Source organism: Peromyscus maniculatus, chromosome 17 (assembly GCF_049852395.1).
Source record: "Peromyscus maniculatus bairdii isolate BWxNUB_F1_BW_parent chromosome 17, HU_Pman_BW_mat_3.1, whole genome shotgun sequence".
NCBI classification, from domain to species: Eukaryota; Metazoa; Chordata; class Mammalia; order Rodentia; family Cricetidae; genus Peromyscus; species Peromyscus maniculatus.
This window is the reverse complement of record NC_134868.1, coordinates 49980469-50007124: the sequence shown is the minus strand read 5'-3', so window position 1 is coordinate 50007124 and position 26656 is coordinate 49980469. Positions and strand designations below refer to the sequence as shown.

Here is a 26656-nt window from a genome sequence, read left to right as displayed (position 1 = left end):
AATCCTTTGACTAAAATCAAAGTTCCCATTGTCAGGGCCTCAGCTTGCCTTACGTCTGGCGTCTGGGGCTCCCCTGGAGTCTGACAGGGGAAACAAACGCAGGGACGGTAGAAACACAAAAGCTGAGGTTTCTGGAACTATCCGGTTTTAGATGGTCCTATCCTTTGTGTGCATTTCAGCAAAGCTGGAGCAACTATGACCACTAAGAAACACTCCTCTTGGCTACTCACCAGCCAAGAGTGACAGACCGAGGTCACTGGCCGAGCCTCTGTGATGTGCAGACAGCTGCAGAGGAAGACTAAACTGGAATTTTGGGTGACTTGGTGCCCCGGGACCATTGAGGCTTCTGTCGGTTGTGAAAGGGTGTAGGTCATCAGAAGGGCAGTTTTCAGGAGCTCTCATTGAGGGGGAAGGCTTAGGGGAAGGATGGCTTGTAATGAATTTCAGAGGGCCGACGCGGAAAAGACCTGCTCCATTTGTCCTTCCCTTTTCTCAATTCCCTGAGAGCTCTCCGCTGAGAAGTGGCCGGGAAGCGCCTCAGCCCAGCGGCCTGGGAGAGCAGCAGGTCAGAGGTAGGGAGAGCATCAACAGCCCTGACGTCATGGGCTGACTGTCCCCAGTCACTCCCAACCCCGCACACGTCTGCCCGGTGTCCAGGAGTCCTGGAGTGTTGTTACTTCTTCAAATTCCAGAAGACATCCCTAGCCGGGCGGGGCTGTTTAGAACTATAAACTCATGGTCACCACAGGGGCTTAGAGCAGCCGATCCTAAGAGTCCCTTTTAGGCCTTTGAGACCGGGATTTGAAAACAGGATGATTCTTAAGTCCCTTCCAACTCTGAAAATTCCTGTGATTCGATGACATCAGGACGGTGAATAATCAAGCTGGCGCCCAGCCAAGGCTGGCTGTGCTCCTCCGCGCGCACTTCCTCCCCCTCCTTAGAGACACAGACTGCTCCATTGGCTCTTGGAGTGGCCCGGTCCACCCGGCACCCACCGGCACAGGAGGAACCCGCCTACACAGAGCCGCTGGCCCCACCCCTCCTTCACCCTTAAAATCGGCTTGAACTGTTGAGGGAGACAGAGCCTGCGGTAACCCAACAGCTCAGCGCCAAGAAGAAGCCCCTGCGAGGCTGAGAAAGAAGCAAGAATTCGCGGTAAGCTGCATTGCTGCGCCCATGTCACAGCCGACTCCTCTCCTTTTGAAGTGTTTGGGGGATAAACTGAGCCAGTGAAGGAATGCTTGTTGGAAGCACTGACTTATAATTCGGGCAGAAAGAGGACCAGCTAGCATCCGCACTTAAGGGGGAGGTCTTCGCAATGACCCCGGGTAAGCTGAAGGGGTTCCTAGAGGGAGAGAACAGGAGAGATGCGTTTCTTGCAGAAGTTTTGCTTGCACAGTAAGGGGAGAAAGTAAAAAGAATGACTCCGGTTCTCTGCACAGACAGCGGGAGGGAGCGGCACTAACGGGCAGTAGCTGCATTCAGCTGCCTTAGAGAGCTGAGAGGATCCTGGCGGATGCTGCATGGTTGCCTTCTTTCCTCAGTGGCCCCGCTAAGAAACAGGCTGGGCAACAAGGAGGGGGATTTGCCTGGACAGCATGATTAATAGGCAGGAAGTGCTGGGAGAGAGAAGTCGGGACTTTTAGGAACCTCTCATTACCACTTGGAGTCAGGATGCAAAACTGCGTCTGGTCCCTCGCCCGGTCCATCACATCCTCTCAACATTTTACCAGTCAGTTTCACCCCTTGCTCATCACCCACCAGTGCGTTTGATTTCTCATGCTGCGGTAGGAAAAGTCTAAAAGCTCTGGGGATCTCTCTCGGGATTCAGGACCTTTGTTTTCCTAACCTCACAGAGACAGTGGGAGGACCCCGGAGGGTGGGGGAGGGAGGGAAAGTATGCAGAGCTCCCAGATAACTAAGAACAAACTTCAGTGCCAAGAAATGCGGTAGCCATGGTTTACTTGGTGGCCAGTTTGGAATGATACAGTGGCCTTCCACATCGGATAATGGGGTGGGGGCATATAAAAAAAAAGTGTGTGTGTGTGGTTCAGGTGGGGGTTTACAATCACAAATACATGGAGTATACTTACTGAAAGACTATTTAGGAATTTTTTTGCTGCGCTCCAGACCCTGGCCGATCCAGAACCAACCAATGCAGGTCAGCAGCATGCTGAGTGCATACAGCCAGTCGGGGTTAAATCCTATTCAATCCCAGACTGGCTACTGGAAACTGCCCATCAGTTTATTCCACCTCACATGTTCTCAGGAGAGCCAGCCTGTAGAAGCAATACTAGTCACACACACACACACACACACACACACACACACACACACACACACACACACCGAAGCTGGATCAGGGCAGACTTTCCAGGGCACCCCCAGATTATTTGGGAAGCCTCCTGTGAAGCTGGTCTGCTTCCTCCCAGACCCAGGATGCTTGATGCAGCCGGGAGGGGCTGAGGAGCATCTGTGTTTCTGCGAAGGCTTTTGGGACTGAGGAGGAGAGGAAGAGCTGCATGCATTCAGAGCGCTCACTGAGCAGTGTGCTCAGTCAGGGAGTGAAAATGACTCAGAGAGTCCTGCAGGGCTCATCAACTGGAAGAACTGGTGTGAGCTTTAAGGTGAAAACATATGTGGTTGTTTTCAGTCTGTGGTGGAGGCTGCAACGTGGCTCATCAGCAATGGCAGTGGGCTTAGTCCATTCAAATCGTAAAATTCCCACACTTCTCTGAGACACCAAGTCTGTGAGTGAGAGCCGTTTGCGGTCTGAGTTGAAATAGTTACTGCAATCTGACTACTCGGCCACTGTGCATCTATTGTCTCAGAATCGTTTCTCGCTTCTTTGTTTTCTCTGAGTGATTTCAGCTGTGGTCTGGTAAAATCGGGTCACGAAGAACTGGACTATTCTGCTAATTCCTTTTGGGGGGCCATTTGCTTTGGGCAAATTGGCAGAAAATTCTGCACGAAGTGACTAAACACAGAAACGGAGAATGAATGCCAGCTTCCAGCTAGCCATGTGACAGGTCTCACTTCAAACCCAGAGTGCTGATGACCCAGATTTGTAGAAAATTAGAGCCAGAGCTGGGGCTGTAGCTTAGCTGGAGGAGTGTTCACCTCGCATGCAGGGAGCCTTTAGGCTTGATTCCCAGCACCACATAAACTGGGTGTGGTGGTGAACACCTGTGATCCCTAGCACTCCGGAGATAGAGGCAAGGAGATCAGAAGTTTGAGGCTAGCCTGGAATACAATGAGATCTTATCTCAGAACGAAAGAAAGAAAGAAAGAAAGAAAGAAAGAAAGAAAGAAAGAAAGAAAGAAAGAAAGAAAGAAAGAAAGAAAGAGAAAGGAAAGAAAGAAAGAAAGAAAGAGAAAGGAAAGAAAGAAAGAGGAAAGGAAGAAAGAAAGAGGAAAGGAAGAAAGGAAGGAAAGAAAAAGGAAGTTACAAATAGAGAGTCTCAAAGCCTTGGTTAAGCGCCATCGTCTTCTAATACTGGCCCGACTGTCTACTTTCACCTTTGTGGGAGACAAACTTTCATAGATAGGAACACAAGGTGAGATTAAACTCGATTCCTGGTTACCAGAACAGAGAATGAAGCAGAATGCTGGGCATGTAGCACTCATATCTCTGGCATGTTTGAAGGGGCGGCCCAGGAGAGCTGTGTCAGCACAGCCCAGGAAACACGAGCCAGCTGTTCTCGGTGCAGTAATTAAGGAACTAGGTGTCCTTAGCAGCGCTTACCATGCCACTGGCCAAGATTCTGGGGGTGACCTGTGATTGACAGGTCCGACTGAGGTGTACAGACTGACTATGCGATGCTCCTGGTACACATCGGACAGAGACCTCTAGAATTTTCTTTGGGGATTGACCTAGAAGACCCGAGTCCACCTGGGGCCTCTGAAGTGATCACTGCAAGGTTAGGCTGGCCCCACAAACTGTAGACTTTTGTACTGAAAGTCTTTTATGTGGAGGCAAACATTCTGTTAGCTTACACCTAAGGATTAAGGACATCACACGGAAGTAGTTAGATGTGTCAGCTGCTAATTCCAAATTCCCGAAGAGCTTTAGAGGCCCTGGTGTGTGGTGTAAATGGGCCTGAAAAAGACACATAAGAAAACAGATTAAAGATGGGATACAAGATGTCACTTTGCTCTCAGGAAATAATGGCTCCTGTTCATACTGCTCTCTGAACACGGATGAAGGAAGGGCATGACAAATTCTATCATCTGTCATATGAGCTAGGAAAATTTGTTATTAACCCTTGAAGACTGTAAGGACCCCAGAGAGCTTGGCACTTCTTCTTTATCAGTAGCTTCAAAGCAATTTGAGCTGTTGACGAGGGTATTCATGACGAGTGCAGTGCATACCGGCCATGCATCAGGTCTCCAGGATCTGTATCTCTTACTTCTCTAACTTTTGGAAAAATACCCAAGATGGAAAGGATTAGCTCCTTAGGAAGCCCAGGAAACTAAGGCTCGGAGAAGCAGCATTGCCCACCCAGACCTGTAAGTGGCACTTAGGGGGTCTAAGTTGAGAGTTCAAGGGTCATGCTCCTTGCATTGAGAAATGCTAGCTCTCTCTGAGCACTGTTACTGAGAATGTTACTAGTAGGGCTGGGTTTAGGGTCAGTGGTTGAGCATGTGCTGCTAAGTATGGGCAAGGCTCTGGGTGTAACCCACAGCTCCTGAAATTTAAAGAGAGAAAGAGAGAGAGAGAGACAGAGAGACAGAGAGACAGAGACAGAGAGACAGATATATAGAGAGAGAGACAGAGAGACAGAGAGAGGAGAGGAGGAGGAGGAGGTCGGAGACTGGGATAACTCAGGAGGCAGGTGTCAGTCCCCAAGCTACCAACCACCTCAGAGAGTTCTTTTGAAGGTCTGTCTTGGTTTCATATCTGTAAAGTGAGATATGTTGTCTTAAGTGATTAATAAACCATAAAAACCCAATGCCAGGCAAGTGTTGGCATTAAGATCCCTGCTGAGTAAGTGGGGGTCCGTGTTCATCCATGCTCAGTTCTCATTCACTGCAGCGCTGCTTTCTGGAAAGGCTGGTAAAATTCAGATCCATTGGTGGAATGGAATGATGAACCCTTCTGATCATGACCTGATTCAAGAGTGTTACCAGCCAGGGGCATTTCATGGTTGATTCATTGCACCTGGGTAGGGTGGGGTTCGCTTTAGGGAGTGAAAGGAGGCTGGGAGCCTAGATGGATCCTGGACTCTCTTTGTTTAGCACCCCCCACCCCCCACCCCTTTGGAATGAGCATTGCATTGCATGGCACTGACTGGCTGAGCTCGCCTTTTCTTCTGAAGCTATGAGATCATTAAAGCCAGTTTCTTTTGTTTTTATCCTAAGAGGATGCAGGATACACTTCCTAAACCCACAACCAACACTTGCTTACTTCTTCCAACAACCAGGTCTCCTGGTAGAAGGTAGAGCAGGAGAGTCAACATGTAGCTTAGGCGTGCACACACACAGACCAAGACAGAGGGAGGGAAGAAGGGGAAATTCTCTCTTTGTTATAAAGAACTCTGTTCAAAATTGAAAAGAGAAGATAAGCATTTGACCTATGGAAAATTACTTTTTCGAGAAGTTAAGAATTGCTTTTGAAAATCACATTTATTTGTTTATTCATTTGTTTGTGTATGTGTGTGTGCGTGCATGAGCACTCATGCTTGGGATCACAGACCAACTTCCAGTTGATTCTCTCCTCCACCACGTGGGGCTCTGAGCTTGAACTCAGGTCATCATTGCCTTGACCTGCTGAAGCGTCTCATCAGCACTCGAGTTTCTTACACGCTGGCCGATTTTGAAAATAGTTTAGCTGGGTGTGGTGGTGCATGCCTGTCATACAGGCATCCAGTAAACAAACACAGGAAGGTCACAACTTCAAGACCAGCCTGAAGGATACGGCAAGTTCTAAGTCAGCCTGAGCTACCTAGGGAGATCCTGTCTAACACCAAACAACAACAAAACCAAACAATAAGGCCCCAGAAAGAAAAAAAAAAAACAAGGGCCGAGAATGTGGGTCAATGGTAGAGCTTAGCTTGCTCAGCATGCTGATTTAATCACTGGTACGTCCACTCCCTGCACAGGGAGGCAAATAAAAGCCCCAGACTGTACTGTCTATAGGGGTGAGGTGGGCTGTCTTTGCTTGGACAAGGAAAGATAAGCTGGTTTTCCTTTCTTTCGAGTCAGGGTCTCTGTGTGGCTGGACCTCAATTTATAGGCCAGCATGGCCTCAAAGTTGTTACAGTCCATTTTCCTCTGCCACTAAGTGCCAGGGTTCTGGGTGTGTGCCACCAGGCCAGAGGGGAGCTGATGTGGTAACTTGGTCCCCTTTCCTAGACCCATTACCTACTCACAACTCACCTCACCTCTTTATCTGTTCTAAAAACATGTCTGTGGTGTTGCAGGGGTTCCGGAGACTTCTCTTAATTGGCTGGCTTTCTGGGCTGTGTTGGTGGCGTGTGGGTGGAAGTGTGGCTTCGAGGCCATGTGTTATCTTGGGATTGTTGTTGTTCTTACAAGCTGACTCTCCAACTCAGCTCTCCGAGGAATTTTTCAACAAAGCTATAAGAACCCCTGGAGTGTCCTTGGCAAAGACGGAAGCAGTACAACGTAGCATATGGTACGAAGTATGACAGCAGTGTGGCTTCCCAGTGGCCTGTCAGGCTCTAGCCTCATCTTACCTGCTGGCTCCCTTGCTCAAGTACAGAGTGCAAGTCCTCTAGTGCACCGACATCTAAATGAACAACAGCATTGCTTGCACACAATCTCCGACTGAATGTATATAGTTGACCACATGGACGGAGTTCCTTTATTGCGAATCACTTTCCCATATACTATAAAGAAGGGAACTATGGCCAGTGTGTGAGTAAAAGCACACTATCCATTTACCACTTATATCACAACAGAAGCCCCAGAAAACCAGCTCTGGAGGAGGATGCCAAGACTAGCTACTTGGGTTTGCTTTGCTGGAAGTTCATTTTCTATCCAGGCATGGGGAGCAGCATCATTATTCATCTCTTCATTCAGTCATTTTTTTTCCTTCCTCTCGAGTTATTAAATTCCTTCCTGAGAGCAGATTTTGTTGGGGAAAGATGGCCATGTGAGGGATGTAAAGAGGACAGAGCCATGCAAAGGCCCTGAGGACATGTCCTTTGCCTTTCCCGAAGCTTCCTGTCAATCAGCTCATTGCTATTTCAGTAGCTTTGTCTGATCCAGAATCTAGCAGGTACTGCCTGGCATCCATCAAGCACTCTTCCCCCTTGTGGCGTGCTTCTAATACAATCTCCACTCTCTCAAAATGATCCATGCTCTTGGCTCTTGGAAACAGTCCATGCATCTCCAAGGAGAGCCAGCTTAGAGCAAGTCCCCCACCTTCTTCTCTTTCTCCCATCATGAGCAGATGAGGGGGTCAGTTAACAGTGCATGTTGCTGTAGCTCACAGGACTGCACCTGCATCCAGGCAGGAAGGGCCGAGTCACCCATGAGATGAGCACATATTTCAGAAGAAGATTTGACGGACAAATGCAGATGTGCAGGTTGCATACTACCCAAGAATGCCCGTCGACACTACGCTTCCTGGAAATCTAGACCGAGCTTTATTGGCAAAGCCATGTACCCCATGTTTTCTAATTCATACAACAGAAGCTGTGTTAGGTTGCTGGACTGTCTCTAAAGAAAGTGCTTCTTTCAAATCCATAAAATCCAATTTTGTGCCAGGGCCGGGACTTTGGGACCTTAGAGATGACAGTCTCACAGGCATTTTACCACCCCTCTCCATATTCAGGGACAACAGCCCAACAAAAGTTAAGACAGACATCTTCCCTACCTCTCCCTCCCTTCCCTTCCATTTGCTCCTCCCTTCTATTTTTCCTCCCTCCCTCCCTTCCTTCCTCCTTTCCTTCCTTCCTTTTGCTTGTTTGTTTCATTTTAGTTCTTTAATAATACTGGGAAATTACTATATATGCAACATGGAGAGAACACAGAAAAAAATTTATATATTTGTACTCATAAAGCAAGCCTCAGATGCATTCCTTAAATCCCACCCACAAGTACCCATGAACACCTCTGGTGGGTGCCCAGAGTCTATGGAGTCAAACTCTCACCCTCTGGGCCTTGAGTTTGGGTCCACACTTCTACCGGCCGCTTTATTTTCTGTCCCAGCATTGACCGTGACCTCTACACCCAGTTTCCACAAAATCAAGCCAAGCTTCCAAGTTTTCCTCCCCTTCTTTCTCCTGCTTTGGGGCTGCACTGTTTTTCATCTGGCTTGTGACTAATCCCCCCGTCATCCTCTTAATGCCATGTGGCCCATCCAGCAGCTTGCTAGCACTGTCTCAGGGTAGAAAGAGAGATTGGTTGCTTATGTGCAACTCATCTTCACTGGCTCAAGGCCCAGAGAGGCCAAAAGCCCAGATGCGAGCAAGTGACAAGTCCTTAAGACCTGAGCTCCTGTCCCTCTTGTAGAGAAGGGACTTACTGTGGTGCCATGCAGCTATTGGAGTCTTCCCAGCCAGCCCTGTCTGTGAGCTCCACCTCTTTATCTGCTGCCCCTTCTGTCCTGTTGCCCAGAAAAAGAGCTGGCCTCTTGGGGGAGAGCAGGGTGTGCTTATGCATCATTGATGCACTTTTTTACTCTGTAATTGTCTGACATCTAGCAAGCCCCGAGTTAGTTGGGTATGGTGACGGACTCCTGTAATCCTAGTCTGGTGGTCTGAATGAGAAAGACCCCCACAGACTCGTATTTGAATGCTTGGTCAGAAGTTGGTGGAACTGTTTGGGAAGGATTAAGAGGCGTGGCCTTGCTGCAGGAGGTGTGTCTTTGGAAGTGGGCTTTGAGGTTTAAAAAACCCCACACTATTCCTAGTTTGCTCCCCCCCACTCACCCCCCCCCCCACTTCTACCTCATGCTTATGGATCAAGAGGTAAGTTCTCAGCTACTTCTCCAGAGCCCAGCCTGCTTGCTGCCATGATCCTGCTATGCTGGTCATGAACTCACCCTCTGAAAACAGTAAACAATCCCTCCCCCCTTAAATGTTCTCTTTTATAAATTGCCTTGGGCTTGGCACTGTGTCTCTTCACAGTAATAGAAAGTTACTAAGACACCAGCACTCCAGATGCTGAAGCAGGATTGGACCATTGCCCTGTCATCAAGACCAAACTGGCCACACAGCCAGATCCTGTCTCAGAACCACAGAAACAACCCCAGTAACTTAGTAGGTGTCCAGAACAAAGATTAGAAAGTGTCTCCCCCCCCCCATTGGGCTGATTGGTGTGAAAAGAAGAGGGGGTGAGTCATGGAGTCACATTTGCAAAAATGGTCCTCCAGGCCACCAGGTACTAAGGCAGGAAAATCAGGGGATAGCTACACTGAACTCTGGTGACAGAATTAAGGGTGAATTGAAGTGGAATTTTGGGGAAACTGGGAAAGGGAGAAGTTAAAGGAAGCTGAGAAAGGGAAAATTCCCCCATGAAAAGATTCCACGTGCCTGTTGGGGTGACCTCCATTGCCACTTCCTTCCTTTTGGAATTGTCAAAGGCAGAAAGGTGCTATAGCCCTGCTGGCCCCCAGTGAGGAAAGGCTTCCACAGCCCCTGGTCAACCCTACTAGGGGCAGGGCAGAAGAGCAATGATCCTGGGAGCCCTTCCATCCCTGCCAGGGAGAATAGTCATGGAGGGTGGGTCCAGCAGGACAGGACTCCTTGTGAGCTCATGACCTGCGCTTCCTCACATCTCCAGCATGCTCACTCTCTCCCCACACAGCTTTTTGTTTCCTTCCCGGGTCTCTGTACTTCTGCCCTGAGGCTCCAAGTTCCCTCTACCGTGGCCATCACCATCATCCCATCATGCACTTTCTTACTGAGCCACTTTTCTCTGCTCCTCTACATTCTCGTGATAGCTCTCTGCTCCCTCCCTGCAGCTCCAGATGAACGCAGCAGGCACTAGTCTCCCAGCTCAACCTCCTTTTCCGTTTTCATCTTGGAGCCGAAGGGATCCTGGGGCACGTGAAGAGGCTAGAAAGGACTGACTCCAGAAAGTCCGTCCTTTTCAAAAAGCAGAGTCGGCAGGCAGGATGGACACTGGGTAACTTCGGAGCCAGTGGCTTGGGAGAGGGGGGGGCCTGAGTGGGTAGTGGTGGGAATCAGGGTTGTTGTGACTGAAGGGAAATGAGTCAGGGGAGGAAAGTCCTGCTTTGATGCTGCGGACGGAGTGAGAGGGCTGGCCAGACCGCAAGAGAACCAGGCCAACTAACCTACTTTCAGCCACCAAAAGCAGAAAGCGTGGGGGAAGGGAGTGGAGACTGGATCGGGGTTGGGGGGTCAAGAGAGATCCCGTTCAGTGAGCAAACAGCAGATGCCACCGCTGTTTCTGCAGATCTGCTCTTCCCCAGGTCTGTGTGTCTACATAAAAAGAGACAGGTGTTCCAAAGGGAACTGGGGCCAACATGGAGGGAGCCTCCCCTTTGATGGGAGAAGAAGGCCATGCCTCAGAAGCAGGATTGTCCATTACAATTACCAAAGCTGGGGCATCTGAGGCAGGCCACCTGGCACCATGACACGCCAGTAATAGAATCTCTACAACTCCTTCTGAGGTAGTTAGTGTGGTAGAATATTGTTTTAAGGTGTGTTACTTTTGTTTATGCTGTGGAACATTTGCTTAATGATGCAAAGGTGTGTTGCATTGTGTTTTGTTGCATTTGTTTAACTCCGTGAAGCTGTGATTCTTTGTCTAAAACACCTGATGTTCTAATAAAGAACTGAACGGCCAATAGCGAGGCAGGAGAAAGGCTAGGTGGGGCTGAGAGGCAGAGAGGATGAATAGAAGGAGAAATCTGGGAGAAAAAGGAGAGAGAGAAGGAGGAGGATGCCAGGGGCCAGCCATCCAGCTACACAGCCAGCAACGGAGTAAGAGAGAGACACAGAAATAGAAAAAGGTAAAAACTCGGAGGCAAAAGGTAGAAGGGATGATTTAAAGTTAAGAAAAGCTGGCTAGACGCTAAGCCAAGCTAAGGCCGGGTGTTTATAATTAAGAATCAGCCTCGGTGTGTAACTTATTTGTGAGCTGGGTGATGGGGCCCCCAAAAGAGGAAAAAACAACAATTAGAGAGGACAATACTGTGACTCCTAGCTCATCCCAGGACAGGGGTTCCTTCTCAGGAGGTCAGGCCCAGGTGATGTGGCCCCTGAGTGGCCAAGAAGTGCCAGAGATGGTCTTACTTACTTTTCAGGCCACAGGAATGCTTGGGAAAAAAAACACTTTCAGCAACCATTATCTATCAGCAGATAACTGCGTAAGCAAAACACGGTCTAAACAACAGACTGCCGTTCAGCCTCAAAACGGGCAAGAATTCTACGGTGTGGATGACCTTTCAGGACATCGTGCTAAGTGACAGACACTGTATGAGCCCATGTCTGTGATGTATGCAATGTAGTCAAAATCACAGGCACAGAAGGTAGAACGGTGGTGGCCAGGGGTTGGGAGAGCAAAGAGCCATTTATTAATGGCTAAAGGATTTCAGTTCACCAGGATAAAGTTCTGGAAATGGGTGGTGAGATGAGTGCATGGCTGTGTGTGTGTGTGTTCAATGCCACTGAGTTGAATATTTAATAATTAAGGTGGTAAATCTCATGCTACCTGTACACTCTCCACACACACACACACACCCCTATATGTATATGTATGGACAGACAGATAGATAGACGTGTGTAAAATCTTCCAGACAGTGTCTGTAAGAGTCAATGCTGGAAGGCTTCCCTGGAATAAAGTCACAGGGTCCTGAATTTCCTACGGTCCTTTGCCCTCCCACATCACATGCGTAACTGCTTCTTTTTTCTTCTAAAACTTAAGGGACACAGAAGACATGGGGAGCCCAACGAAGACCAAGCTGTTGTGTGTAGTGCTGCTTTGTGGAGTGATTTTCGCATCGCCTGGCCAGGTGGGTCCACCTCCACGCCTCACCCCGGTCGGGCCACCAAGCTTACAGACAGATGTTCATGGTGTGACCCAATGTTCATGCTTCTCCCAAGCACGTCGGGTTGGGAGAAGTTCCGAGGAGTGGTCACAGACACACCGCACACACTCCCCTCCGGGTAGGATACTGACGATGATCCAAGACCGGGCAGCAGAGTCGGGGCGTGTCTGTGACTGAAAAGCTCTTGACGCTGCCTCTGTGACCTTTGACTGTCTTCTTTAGAGCCGTTTTGTTAAAAAAAAATGTGTGTGCCAGTGAGTGGGGTGGTGCACATTTGCAATCCCTCCAGTGAGGAGGCCGAGGAGGGGAGATCACAGGTTTGACCTTAACGTAGGCTTCAGAGAACCAAGGCCTAGGATGAAGCTCAGTGGGAAAGAGCTTGCCTAGGGCCTAGGGCCGGGATATGGTCCCCCGTCGGGGGTGGGGGATGGGGGGTGTATTTGAATGCATCCATAGGGTACTAAGAAAAGACAGGCATCATGAACCACCTAGTAGGTAAGCTGACAGAAGCTGCACCTGATTTCCAAAACCTCACCCCAAACACAGGGCACTGTGGAAGGCCAAATGGGCAACAGCTGGGCACGAGATTTTGTGAGAAGGGGGCATCCCAATAGCTACATAAAGCAGGCAAGTGGATTCCCATTCTGGAATCCACTATCCCTGCGCCACTACTTAAATATAAAATGACCTCGGTAGAATTGGAGTTTCAGTTCATCGGTCACATTGGCTACATTTTTAAGCAGTCTGTGGCCACATGGGATTAGTGAGGACAGCATTGGACAACACAAATCGGAAGCGTTTCTGTTGTGCCCCAAGTTCTTCTGGGTGGCATTAGGGGTGTAGAAAGCGCAGAGACTTTGACAGAAAGGTAGGAAAAGGATGCTCTGTCCGGACCACTTACCTGAAGGGGGAGCTCGTGAGCAGAGGGCTCCTGATTGGTCTTCCCTGGCCTGCACTGACCCCTCCTCCATTCTGGTCTCTTTGCAGGGAATGCACAACAGGTTCATAAGAGGAGCCCGGTCCTACAAAGGTAAGGGGTGGATGAGGAGGCAGGCCCAGGCCTCATAATGCTTTTGACACTCATGGGGTCACTGTTCCACCCAGTACCGGCTTGTGGGATGGTTATGAGATCTTCCCAGGTGATTCTGTGGAAATGCCTGCTTACTCACCGTTTGTCAGGCAGCTGGGGCCAACCAGCCCAGTTTCCAGGGGAACCTAACCAGGCTGTCCTGGGATAATAAAGCTCGTGACATATAGCTGTGTGTGGGGTGGTACGTACGTGCCTATAATCCCAGCACTTGGGAAGCAGAGACCAGTCTGGGCTGCACAGCAAGACCCTGTCTCAATACGGCTCAAAGCATTTGATACAGAGATGAGAGGACAGCCCTAAAGGACGTAGATGACTCACAGAGGCTGCCAAGGCCCCCCAGCAGAACCTGGGGATGCGTTGCTGGCCAGTCCTCTAGGTGTTCCCGGCCTGTGTCCACCTAACCTCTGCTACCATCCCCATGTTTCTATCGCCTCCTGTTGGTAAAATCGGAATAACCGACCTGGGCTACCTCACAGAAATCTTCCAAGTTCCTGTCTTGAGTTGATTCTAGAAAGCAAAGGTTTCCATTGGGATTCCAAGAAGAATAAAAAAAATGCCCCAACGAACTTCTTTGACTGGAAATCAACCAGCTCTAAGTCCAGCCTCAGGTCCCTACCATTCCCCCTCTCTATCTCTCTGCCCTTCCCTCCTTCCCCTCCCTCTTCCTCCCTCTCTCCCTCTCTCTTTCCTTCTACCCACTCATCCCTCCCCCAGCTCTCCATTTCTCTCTCTCTGTCTTTCTCTATCTCCTCCTTACTCTTTTTTTGTGAGGTGAGGGGGTGCCCGGCCTTTCTCTCTGTCTCATTTTCTTTTCTTTCTTTTTAATTTTTTTAGTTTTGTAATTTGTTTGTTTTTTGGAGAAGGAGTCTCATTATATAGCCCAGTCTGGACTGGGACTGACCATGTAACTAACTGGTGCAGGCCTCAAACTCAGCCATCCTCCGGTCTCCACCTCCTAAGTGCTGAGATTACAGCTGTGTATTACCAAGGCTAGCTAGCTTTGGAACATTTCCCTAAACTCCAAAGAACAAAGGAAGGAGTTCAGTGTCCCAAGAGTGTCCCTGGTGGTGCTTCCGAAGCTCCTGGTTTTGGTAGAGAAGGAACTAGAGGTATGCAGAATGGGGCAATTCTGCTCCAGATGTGGCCTGTGAGGGGAGCGGGCGCCCGCTGAGATGCTGTGCCTCCTTGTGGATAACAGCTCTCCCCGGGGTGGGGTTTATCTACTGGAAGCCAAGGTGATTGCAGGCTTAGGAAGATGACTGGAGGCCTTTAGGCAGCTTTTGGAATCTGGAGACCCGGGTACTCTAATCTTTGTCCCTTCATCTTGAAGAGGAATAGAATTCCTGGGTATCACTGGTTTTTTTGGGGTGGACACTACATGAATAATAAACCTCAGTGGAGTCAGTGGCAGAGGCAGGCGGATCTTTGTGAGTTCGAGGCCAGCCTGGTCTACAGAGCGAGATCCAGGAAAGGCACAAAGCTACACAGAGAAACCCTGTCTCGAAAAACCAAAAACCAAAAACAAACAAAACAAAACAAAAAAGCGGTTGCTAAATGCCTGCTCTAGTTTTATTACATGAAAAGTCCTATTAAAGTAGCACATTTTCTGACAGATGTAAGTGCCGGTTTCCCTTACTTTAGCGTGAAGTGTTTTTTCTGAATGGTAATACTCTAAGAATTGAAAACCCTGGTAGTCAGTTACACAGAGAGGTATTGTTTTCGCTGATTTTGTTTGTTTTGTTTTTGCAAGATAGGGTTTCTCTATGTAGCCCTGGCTGTTCTGCAACTTGCTCTGTAGACCAGGCTGGCCTTGAATCCAAAGATCTGCCTGCCTCTGCCTCCTGAGTGCTGGGATTAAAGGCGTGCACCCCCCCCCCCAAATTACCAACTACAGTGGGAAAATAGACTATTACTTAATATAAATTTATTTTAATAGTCAAATTATCTCAAAATAAAGGTTTGTCCAAGGAAGATAATAATAAAAGAGTTCTAGTGGAAAAAAAAAAGTATTTGCTATCATCACCATATTTCTGAGAAATACACACTAGATTATAGTCACCCGTATCTACTGGGGATTGGTTCTAGGGCCTCCCTGGGGTACCAAAATCCACAGATGCTTAAATCTTTTTTTGTAAAATGACATGGTATTTGTGCAAAACCCATCTTCCCATACACTTTAAGTCACTTGCAGATTATCCATGATATCTAATAGACTCTAAATGCTGTGGTCCCAGATATAAAAATAACAGGGCACTATGTTGTATTTTGTAAAGAATAATGACAAGAAAGCCACACATGCTCAGGGTGGACTCTAGGCCTCACCACAGAACCCAGAGCTACAGAGGGTTCCCTGTGCTTTGAAAGCCGAGTCCGGAGTGGTAGGGCTTTCCTCTCCTCTCCCGGGTGTCCTGACGAGACCACCCTGTCTTGTGCTGCAGCGACCTGCCGAGACGAGCAAACACAGACCACTTACCAACACCAGCAGTCCTGGTTGCGCCCCATGGTCAGAAGCAGCAGAGTGGAATACTGCAGATGCATCGGCGGCTCGGCGCAGTGCCACTCCGTGCCTGTCAGAAGTACGTACCAGCTTCTCAGGGAGACCTTGCACCCGGGCTCAGGCTCAGGACCCCTGAGCCCTTCCTCAATGCTTCCTAGCACGGTCAGATCTTCAGCTTTTGTTTTGGGGGTGACCTGCCCCTGGCCAAGATGGAAGCACTCCAGGAAACTGAGGGGGGAGGGGGTGGGGGAAGGGGGTGGGGTGGGTGGGTGGGTGGAGCCTTCACTTGCCCAGCCTCAGTGTCCACCTATGTGGAGCGGGGAAACAGTACGCATACCGTGGAGTTGGCAGTGGGGTTTTAGTCCGCTGTGCACTGTGGAACACGGTGGCGGACACACAGAAGAACACTTTTGCGGTTTTAATTCCTGTATTCTTGGAGCGGCTTTGAAAGTAGTTCGGGGGTTTCCTTGTTCACACTCGACAGGCTGCAGCGAGCCAAGATGCTTCAATGGGGGTACGTGTCAGCAGGCCATGTATTTCTCCGACTTTGTCTGCCAGTGCCCTGATGGATTTATTGGGAAACGCTGCGACATAGGTGAGCGCTTTGGTTGGGTGGGTGTGAGCGACATTCTCTTCTCAAACAGACCAGGGAAGGAAAGGAAATGCGTGCTGGAGGGCAGGGGACAGGGGAGGAGAGACGAGGTCGTTTCGGGAAGGACGGTATTGGGCCAAGTGGTCAGGGCCTGAAGTGTCAATCAGGGTCTCGCTTGGCCACAGTGTGACCCTGTCCACCCAGCTCACGATGAGCTCCAGGGGCTTCAGCAGCCAGCCTGCTCCACTGTGCTGTGGCAAGACACAGGTTCCTCTGAGAGCCCTTTGGTGTCCTTTTGTCAATCAGATACCAGAGCCACATGCTTCCAGGACCAGGGCATCACCTACAGGGGCACGTGGAGCACAGCGGAAAATGGGGCTGAGTGCATCAACTGGAATAGCAGTGTTCTCTCCCTGAAGCCCTACAATGCAAGGAGGCCGAATGCCATCAAGCTGGGCCTTGGGAATCACAATTACTGCAGGTGAGAGGTGTCTTCCACAGCGTGAGTGTGTGTGTGTGTGTGTGTCTGGTATGAAATATTACATTCAGAGGAAGACCTGCCCAATCGATCATGTATTCTAGAAAAGCAGAGCTGATGATCCTTAGATAGGTAGATATAGATAGCTATATAGATATGTAAATGTATACACAGATACATATGTAGATGGGTAGAGAGATGATAGATACATATATGCATACATAGATACATAGATGATGGCGATAGATATATCAGTGCATTCATCTGTCAGTGACTGGCAGATTGGCGCATGGGTGGTAGGTAGATAGAAGAGGTAGATTTGAAGGCATCAATTCCCATCTCTGGGTAGGCATCTGAATCTGCAATTGTAGGGCTGGGAAGAGGCAGGAACTGCCATTGCTGTCTTGGTGCTTTTCGGCCTTAAACTGACAAGACAAAAATGCACCCTCCTTGTCTGGGATAACTTACACTCAACTGATTGTGGATGTTAGCCACAGCTACAAAACATCTTTATAGCAGTACCTGGGTCATTGTCTAATTACATACCTGAGACTATAAGTCAGCCGTGTTGACACACGGGCAGTTATTGTACACACTTGTCAACTTGGCACCCTTTACACATTTCCTTATAACGTGCTTAATCCCCCAATAAAGGGCGCAATGAAGTCATACTTGTGCCTAACGTAGTAAAACTTGACAGCAGTTGGCCCATGATGCTCTAACCTTGCCCCTAAAAGCGTGTCTAGTCCTTGTGCCAGGAGGAGAGGCTTTCTGTTCAACCCTCACTGGTCCTCCCGGGCTGATTTTTCAGAAACCCCGACCGAGACTCGAAGCCCTGGTGCTACGTCTTCAAGGCAGGGAAGTATACCTCAGAGTTCTGCAGCACACCAGCTTGCCCTATGGGTAAGTGACAGCTACCCTGCACCTTCCCCTGAAGTATCTCCAAGGGAGAAGCATCTGGGACTGTCAACCTAACTGTCCTTTCATGCCCAAGGGAGGAAGGAGCAGGCTAGGAGCTAGCCACTGTGGCCACGAAGTGAAGCGGCCGAAAGGCTATCTCCTCAACCAGCTTGTCTGCTAGCGTTGGTTTAGCCTTGGGCTGATTCCCTACCTCCCATCAACATCCTCATCTATAAAGCATAGGATGAAGCTGAACCCATGGTTTCTAGTCCTTTTGGGTTTTTTTTTAATTATTGTTATTATTTCTTTTAGCTTTTGAGAGATTATAATTGTATCATTTTCCTCTTCCCTTTCCTGTCCCCAAACCTTCCCACATACACTTTGCTGCTCTTTGAAAAATTCATGGCCTCTTTTTTTCATTAATTGTTGTTACATGCATGCATATATATATATATATATATATATATATATATATATATACACACACACACACACACACACACATACATACATACATATATGTATATATATTCTTTTTTTTTGATTTTTCGAGACAGGGTTTCTCTGCGTAGCTTTGCACCTTTCCTGGAGCTCACTTGGTAGCCCAGGCTGGCCTCGAACTCACAGAGATCCGCCTGGCTCTGCCTCCCGAGTGCTGGGATTAAAGGCGTGCGCCACCACCGCCCGGCATGTATATATATTCTTAACTTTAGTTACTTGTATGTATGTTTTCAGGGCTGTTGGTACCGATAACCAATTGGTGTGTTCTTCCCTGGGGAAGACTATATTTCCCGTTCTCAGCAGTCCTTATTTGCCTGTAGTTGTCTGTGCCGGGCTGAGGCCTCGTGGACTTTCTCCCATCTGCTTGGCAGGTCTATTGTTGTTGCTCTTGTTTAGGCAGTCACGTTGGTGAGACTTTATGGGTGTGGCTTCTGACATTCCTAGGAGACTCTTAGCAAACTCCTAGATCCTCTGGCTCTTACGCTGTCTTTCCGCCCCCTCTTCCCAAATGATTCCTGAGCCTTGGGTGCAGTATTTGTATCCAATGGGATGGGCCTCCACAACTCTTCATTTTGGTTGGTTGCGGTTTTCTTTCTATAATGATCTGTCCCTCTTCTGAAGAGAAGTGTCCTTGATGAGGGGCCAGGACTACACTTACCTCTGGGTATGAGGAGAAATATTAGAATGTAATTAGGGATTGTGCTGGCTTTAGTAAAATGGCTGCTGTTGACTCTCCTCTAATACCATGACTTTAATAGCCCTGGGTAGCTGGCTAGGTTTCCAGGACCAGACGTGATTTCTCTTGCTGATCCTTTCCTCCTCTGGTCAACATTAGGGTTCAAGGATCAAGATAACTTTACAGGTACCTTTCCACCATAGTGAAGCAGAGAGGCCCACTTGGTTGGTTTCGCACCGAGGGGAGCAAGGACAGGGTGGGGCAAATAGACGGAAGTGGGTAAGGCAGGGCCGTCAGCATGACCCCACGGCAGTGCCCGGGTCCCCTCATCACGGACTGTCACGGTAACCCCTCTAACGCCTGCACAGCGTCTCCCAGCACCATCACCGCAGGTGGGACTCACCCCTTCCTGCTGAACCTCTACAACTTGCTACATCAACATTCAACCCCTTCGCCTTTAACTTGAGATATATTTTGTTCCAGGAAAAAGTGAGGAATGTTATGTTGGAAATGGGTTAACCTATCGTGGCACCCACAGCCTCACCACATCTAGGGTCTCCTGCCTCCCGTGGAATTCCATGATCCTGATAGGCAAAAGTTACACGGCATGGAGGACCAACTCACAGGCACTCGGCCTGGGCAGACATAATTATTGCCGGTATGTAGCCGTGATCTAAGGGAGTCAGCTCCCAGCAGAGAGACTGGGTGATCGGGTGGGAGAAGACTCAGTGTTAAGCATGAAAGATAATGGACATTATCTAGACAAACCTGTTAGTTTTCTACAATTAGACTTATTTTTATATACATAAATCTTTTTAATTTTGAAAGATTTATTTATTTCATGTATATGGTGTTCTATCTGTATATATACTTGCATGCCAGAAGAGAGCATCAGATCCCATTAGAGATAACTATGAGCCACCGTGTGGTTGCTGAGAATTGAACTCAGGACCTCTGGAAGCTCTCCAGCCCTAGACTTATTTTTGAGAAACAAGATACATCAGTTTTGTTATTTTTGGCAGGAGTAGAGTGGGGTATATGTGTACTTGTTAGTGTGGGTGTGTGCACATGCATGAAGGTACATGTATACATACATAGGTGTGTGTGGTCTGAGGTTGACATCAGGTATCTTTATTCTTCTCGATTTCTACCTTTATTTTTTGAGACAGAGTCTTTCTTTTACTGAACCTGAAACTAATCTACTAAACTAGGCTGGCCACTGAGCATCAGAGACCTCTCTGCCCTGAGACCCCTGCCTCCTGTCCCCACTGGGATTACAGGAGCAGGTTGCCATGCCTGACTTTTTTTTTTTTTTTCAGACCAGGTCTCACTATGTAGACAAGGTTGCCTGGAACTCACTGTGTAGACAAGGCTTGCCTGGAACTCACTATGTAGACAAGGCTTGCCTGGAACTCACTGTGTAGACAAGGCTTGCCTGAAACTCACTATGTAGACAAGGCTTGCCTGAAACTCACTGGGTAGACAAGGCTTGCCTGGAACTCACTGTGTAGACAAGGCTTGCCTGGACCTCACTGTGTAGACAAGGCTTGCCTGGAATTCACTGTGTAGACAAGGCTTGCCTGGAACTCACTATGTGGACAGGGCTTGCCTGGAACTCACTGTGTAGGCAGAGACCTGCCTGCCTCTGTCTCCTGGGTGCTGGGATGAGAGGGGTGCTCCACCACACCCAGAGCTGCTGGCTTTTTATGTGCGTTCTAGAAATTCAGACTCAGGTTCTCATGAGAATGCAGCAGGCACTTTCCCAAATGAGCCATCTCCGCGGCCTATGATACAGAGATTTTGCAGACAGAAGCCCCATTCTTTTCTCACGTGGCACTTCCGTTATGTTCTATTGTAAAAACCTCTCCTCAGGGCAGCTCCAGTTCTCCCCAACACTGTGTCACTCAGGGAACAAACAGAAGCTCAAAGGAATTCTCTTCCCTCCGGGTGGGCCTGCTAGAGTCAAGTGGAGTTTGGGGTCCCTGCTCCTGGCTTCTTGCTTCTGCCGTGGGACTGGCCTCCTTCTATTCCTGAGATGTGACTGCCACCGAAACTCTCAAACTCTTATTTTACAGGAATCCAGACGGGGATGCCAGGCCTTGGTGCCACGTGCTGAAGGACGGAAAGCTGACGTGGGAATACTGCGCTATGTCCCCATGCTGTAAGAGACACTCCACCACTCCCCTTTCCCAGGCTCACCTCTTCACTGTTTTCTCTGCCGCCTCCTGTGTCTATACCACCATCTTAGCCTCTGTAACCTCTGAGCCTCCAGGAAGGCCAGGCCTTTGGGGCAGCGGTGACTGAAGCTAAGGTGGACAGTCATACTTGTCCAGATCTGTCGGGGTTAATAAGGAGGGACAGAAAGGAAGACCAATGCATCCCTTTCTCTTCAAATGCAATAGGCCCCAGCTTTTCTCTCTGCTACCTCTGTTGAAGGTGGTGATAGTCCTGGTGACCATGAAGAGAAAGAGGTCTCACATTGTGGCTCTTTCGATAACAGCTCTCCAGTAGCCTGGTGACAGGGAGACTTTAGTGTCCATTTATTTGAAAATGCCCTCAGAAGTCATGTGGCCTTCCACATCCCCATGGAGCCCAGTTAACACAGGGGAACTGAGGTGATAATAGAGAGAGAACAGGAGACAGAAGATTCAAGTTGGCACATGCCCCCTGCACGAAAGTTTAGTTTGGAAATTGCCCAAGAATAGATTACTACCCCGTTCCCATGAACACACGGTAAGCCAGAGCGTTCCTCCAAGAGCAGACTCTAATTGGAAAGGAAGGCATACACTGAGCTCCCAGCTAAGGTCATTTGTGATGGGTTCATCTCAGGAAGTCCATAAGGGCCTCAAAGGCTACCGTGTTAATAAGAGCCTTGTGATACAGTGGGACTTGACTGGCCTTGGAGGATGGATCAGGCTGAGTAGATGGAAAAGAAAAGGGGTCTCAGAAGGAAGTCTGCAAGCCTAAAGCCTATGTGTTATCTTAAACCAAGAAATTGCTGTAGGCAAGATCGGAAGGAAGGGTGTACAGAATGCACAGAAGAAAGATTCCCTGCTTTTGGAGTCAGAAAGACTTGGGGTCTAGTCCTGGTGTTACTGGGACCTCCAGTGAAAGTTTCCCTGCCTTCCTGCAATTTAGTTGGGAAGGATTAAGATACACATCTATGTGTATCTTATTTGGCAATCACTGCCCTCAGCAAAGGAAAGATGTGGCTTTCGCCATCATTCCGCACCAGTGTGCCGAAGGGCAGTAGCCTGTAAAAATCAAGGTTCTGACTGGGGAAAAAAAGCTATGGTGGATCCTCTCAGCCTTGTCCCCACACTGCAGGTCTGACCCCTTCCCCCTTCTCTGTTCTTTCCTCGCCAGCCACCTGTGGCCTGAGGCAATACAAACAGCCTCAGTTTCGAATTAAAGGAGGACTCTTCACAGACATCACCTCACACCCTTGGCAGGCTGCCATCTTTGTCAAGAACAGGCGGTCTCCTGGAGAGAGGTTCCTGTGTGGAGGAGTGCTGATCAGTCCCTGCTGGGTGCTGTCTGCAGCCCACTGCTTCCTGGAGAGGTACGGGCTTCCCGTTCTCTGAGGCTTTGGGAACGTAACCCATGGGAGTCACTCATGGCAAGCACCAACCGCAATTTAAAAAAAAAAAAAAAAAAATTTACAAAACATCCTAATAGTGTTTTTCCGCCAGGTTTCCTCCCCAGCATCTTAAAGTGGTCTTGGGCAGAACATACAGGGTGGTCCCTGGCGAAGAGGAGCAGACATTTGAGATTGAAAAATATATAGTCCATAAGGAATTTGATGACGACACTTACGATAACGACATTGGTAAAACGCCATTATTTTCACACGCCCTTCTTGCTCAGCCTGGTCCCTCCCCTCCCCCACCTCCCTGATTCACTCCTCTCCTCCTTTCTCCTGCTCCCAGCATTACTGCAGCTGAGGTCAGATTCCAAACAGTGTGCCCAGGAGAGCAGATCTGTCAGCACGGCCTGCCTCCCTGACCCTAACCTGCAGCTTCCTGACTGGACAGAGTGTGAGCTGTCTGGCTACGGCAAGCACGAGGCATGTAAGTGGAGGGAAGTCTTGGTCCCATCCTCATCCATCCTGTGGTAGTCAGGCCGATGGAGGGGAAGCGGTCACACAATGTTCTGGTCCCCATTCTGGCATGACACAGAGACATGCAGGCGAGGACTCAGCCTGTCTGGATGATGAGAAGCTACCATCCGCTTCCTCGCATTTCGGGGACACTGTGTGTGGGTCACAGGAAGTTGGGACAGGGAAGCGCTCTGAAGAGATTTACAGTCCAGTGGAGACAGACAGGAAGGGTGTAAAGGTGGATGTGTTCTTAGATACTGGAATTGGACAGGCTGAGTTTGTAGCCAGCTTGCATCTGGCTTAGTTGTGGGACCCTGGGTGTGCCATTCAGCTTTCTAATAACGTCAGCTGTTAGCGGAAAAGTCAGCTTTCTCTATCCAGAAGGCTTGTAAGTGATGCTGAGACCCTAAGCCGTCTGTACCTTCTCTTTCAGCATCCCCCTTCTTCTCTGAACGGCTGAAGGAGGCTCATGTGAGGCTGTACCCATCAAGCCACTGTACGTCACAACATTTATCTAACAAAACTGTCACAAACAACATGCTGTGTGCCGGGGACACCCGGAGTGGGGGCAACCAAGACCTCCATGACGCCTGCCAGGTAAACATGCTGTCCAAACACTCCTCAAACTTAAGAAATCAAAACTGCAGGGAACTTTCTGAGTTTGTGGACAGGAAACTCCGCCTAGCACAGGATTTCCCTGTGAGCTCCATTGAAATGATAGGTAAAGCAACATAATTAAATCTTTGTCTTCTGAAGGCGTTGGGGAACTTGGACCTGCTTTGTAGGACGAGGAAAGGTATCCCCCTGGGATACAAGATACTGATAGAATGTGAGAAAGAGTTCTTAAAGTGCCTGGGAAGTAAAACATTTTAGGTTCTCAGTGTCGAGTCCTCACTGGACTTGGTACTCACATTTCCTGATTACTAAGGGGCTAGGGTGTAAGCACAGAGTAACCACTGATGTAAGTCCCAGATAGTAACCACACAGAGCAACCACTGATGTAAGACCCAGATAGTAACAGGCAGAGCATCGCTGATATTAACATCCAGATAGTAACCAGCACAGAGCATCACTGACATTAAGACCCAGATAGTAACCAGCACAGAGCATCACTGACATTAAGACCCAGACAGTAACCAGCACAGAGTATCCGCTCACATTAAGACCTGAATAGTAACCACCTGACTAGGGAAAGTGAAACATAGTTCACTGAAGCCATACAACTAATTAGTAGCAGAGTCCCAATTACATTTTATTTATTTATTTGTTTGTTTATTTATTTATTTATTTATTTATTTATTTATTTATTTGAGAGATGGATCTCATTATGTAGTCCTGGCTGGCCTGGAACTCTGTGTAGAAGAGGCTAGCTTCGAACTCACAGAGAGCTACCTCTCTCTCCCTCTGAAGTGTTGGGGGTTAAAGGTGTGCACCACCACATCACCCACTTAAATCGGATTTTATAAAGCTTGAGCAGTTTTTGTTTTTGTTTTCTGGGTGCTAAGAATGGAGCTCTTGGCTTTTTCAGAGGTCAGGTGACTGCTTTACTGCTGAGCCACACCCCAGCTCTTGACAGTTAAGTCTGTGTTTTTTGGTTTTTAGTGGATATTTATTTATTGGTTTTTTGAGATAGGATCTCATTCACTGCGTGGTCCTGAGTGTCATGGAACCCTATTTGTAGACCAGGCTGGCCTTAAACTCAAGAAATTCCCCTCCCTCTGCCTTTTGAATGCTGTGATTAAAGGCATGGACCACCGTGTCAGGCTCTTGATGCTATTTTACCAGAATTAAGATACAGTTTAATCTATAGCCTCAAGTCTCCCTCCCTGAACCAAGTTCTCTGAGGGCTACAATCTTTGTACTACAAAGAGCCATCCAAATACTCTGCCATATGTACAAACAATTAATCTATGCTCTCCCACAGGGTGACTCCGGAGGACCGCTGGTGTGTATGATCAATAAACACATGACCTTGGTTGGTATCATCAGCTGGGGCATTGGCTGTGGGCAGAAGGATGTCCCTGGGATATATACAAAGGTTACTAATTACCTAGACTGGATTCAAGACAACATGAAGCAATGACCAAGAAAACCCAGCTCCTTGGATCCGGAGGAGGGCCTGCCTTCCTCTCCTATAGAAAACACACCTAAAAGGCCGAACGTTCTTTACTTTATTATCTTCCTAGACTGCCACTCGGCAGAGGGACGGAGGGTCTGTAGGAGAGGACGTAGCGTTTATCTATGACAGGTACTTCACAGTTCCTAAGTTTTCAGGGACGAAGGTCTGACTTTAGGATAAAGTCTGTCTGATGAGAAGATGGGGAAATGCCAACCCTCCCATAACTCTAGGATTTAAAAGAGAAAGGTAGACCAAAGTCCACTCTCCTGGTCCGCCATTTTGTACACTGGACTACCAGACACAAGATCATGTCTCAACAGTAAAAGGCAACTTGATCTTTCAGGAGAGAAGTTTGCAGTAGGGACAAGGATACGTATTTATAGTTACAGCAGGGCCCAGCAGAAGAGACAGGAGTGTTGGCTGGCCAGATCACAGCCCCATAAAACCCTTGAAATCAAATATTCTCCACATCCTTCCCACTCCCCAACTCTTGGGAGGTATTCCTTTGTATACAGTGTAAATCTTTTTATCGTTATAAACATTATAGATGGTTGGGAGAACTATGTGATTTTAATAATTGATGAAGTAGCATTAGCATATTTATATATTAATCTATTTTAGTTTTTACTTTGTTACCATAATTTTGTATTATATTGTACTTAAATAATAAACCCAGAGGTATTTTTCACACTTTTCAAATGGTATGTATCCATGGTTTATTTGTGTTCCCCGTTCCTTTTTTTTTTTTTTTGGAGTCAGTTGAAAGACTTCCTTTCAAACATGGGAAATCCTGCTTACCCACAAGGCAATGTGCTGGGTGCCACCAACAGTAGAAACGGGGTGGGGAGAGCTGGCATGGGCAGGAGGCATTCACAGAAATGAAGTAGATTGGAACAGGTCCCAGCACAGCAGAGACCTCACCAGAACTCAGTTGTGAGAGTGAGAAGGGGTCATCGGGAGCAGTAGGACTCAGAAGGGTTCCACACAATGGCTAAGACTGGGCAGTTACAGGCAGGCCAGTGCTGAGACCCAGGATTTCACTATCGCAACAACAAAGACCCGTCGGTCAAAGAGGCAGTAGAGTACAGGGGATGACAGACAGTCTGTCTTTATTATAAGTGGGGGAGGGCAGTTTTAGGAGTGCCCTGATGCACACGCGAAGGTCAGAGGGTACCCACAGTTCTTTGCTTCCACCATGTGGATCCTGGGGATTAGACTCAGGTTATCTGACTTAGTGGCAGGTACCTGCAAACACAGCCCTAGGGATTGAACTCAGGACTTGGGGTGCACTAAACCAGTACTCTACCACTGAGCTATATCCCAACCTGATCTGAACTTGATCAGGACTGTAGATCGGACGCTAGGGACTCTGCAGGGCAAAATGAGTGTTTTGCTCCAGGAGGTGATGAATGAAGAGGGATCTGGAAAATCAACCACACTATGACCACAGACTGGGCCGACAGCTGCGTTACTCTGCGGACAGTAGCTACAGCAACACAGAAAGACAAACCCAAGCCATCCCTTATCAACGCAGCAACGGCTCAGCCGATGGTCCCTATTAGACGCTGCTCTCTGGATTGCTTCTCTCCCCTCATTCTGTTTTGTTTTCTCCTTGGAAACAATTAGCTCACAGACCAGTGCACACCAGTCTGCTGCTTACGTCCGTCCTGAATGTTCTAGTAGCTCCTTTAGTGTGTGTGATAGGGGTCTGAGGGTGT

General features: G+C 48.4%; 1 protein-coding gene across 2 annotated transcripts; it reads left to right on the top strand.

Moving 5' to 3' along the window:
* Positions 1-967: 967 nt before the first annotated feature.
* Plat (plasminogen activator, tissue type) lies at positions 968-25637 on the top strand. 2 transcript variants are annotated; one of them, XM_006982991.4, is made up of 14 exons: positions 968-1155; positions 11863-11950; positions 12974-13016; positions 15515-15652; positions 16058-16168; positions 16472-16646; positions 17455-17546; positions 19204-19378; positions 20796-20881; positions 22087-22282; positions 22413-22549; positions 22650-22790; positions 23253-23416; positions 24744-25637. In XM_006982991.4, the coding sequence occupies exons 2-14, from the start codon at positions 11876-11878 to the stop codon at positions 24900-24902; spliced, it is 1692 nt and encodes a 563-aa protein (XP_006983053.1). In that variant the 5' UTR covers positions 968-1155; positions 11863-11875; the 3' UTR covers positions 24903-25637. The 2 variants fall into 2 exon arrangements, with proteins under 2 accessions (XP_006983053.1, XP_076409756.1); XM_076553641.1 differs by having other exon boundaries at positions 1016-1155; positions 11871-11950.
* Positions 25638-26656: the final 1019 nt, after the last annotated feature.

Coding starts and splice junctions, on each gene's coding strand:
- Plat (XM_006982991.4), top strand. CDS start 11,876: ATGGGGAGCCCAACGAAGACCAAGCTGTTGTGTGTAGTGCTGCTTTGT. Junction 13,017..15,514: donor AGGAGCCCGGTCCTACAAAG/GTAAGGGGTGGA, acceptor CTTGTGCTGCAG/CGACCTGCCGAGACGAGCAA. Junction 22,283..22,412: donor GCCCACTGCTTCCTGGAGAG/GTACGGGCTTCC, acceptor TTTTTCCGCCAG/GTTTCCTCCCCAGCATCTTA.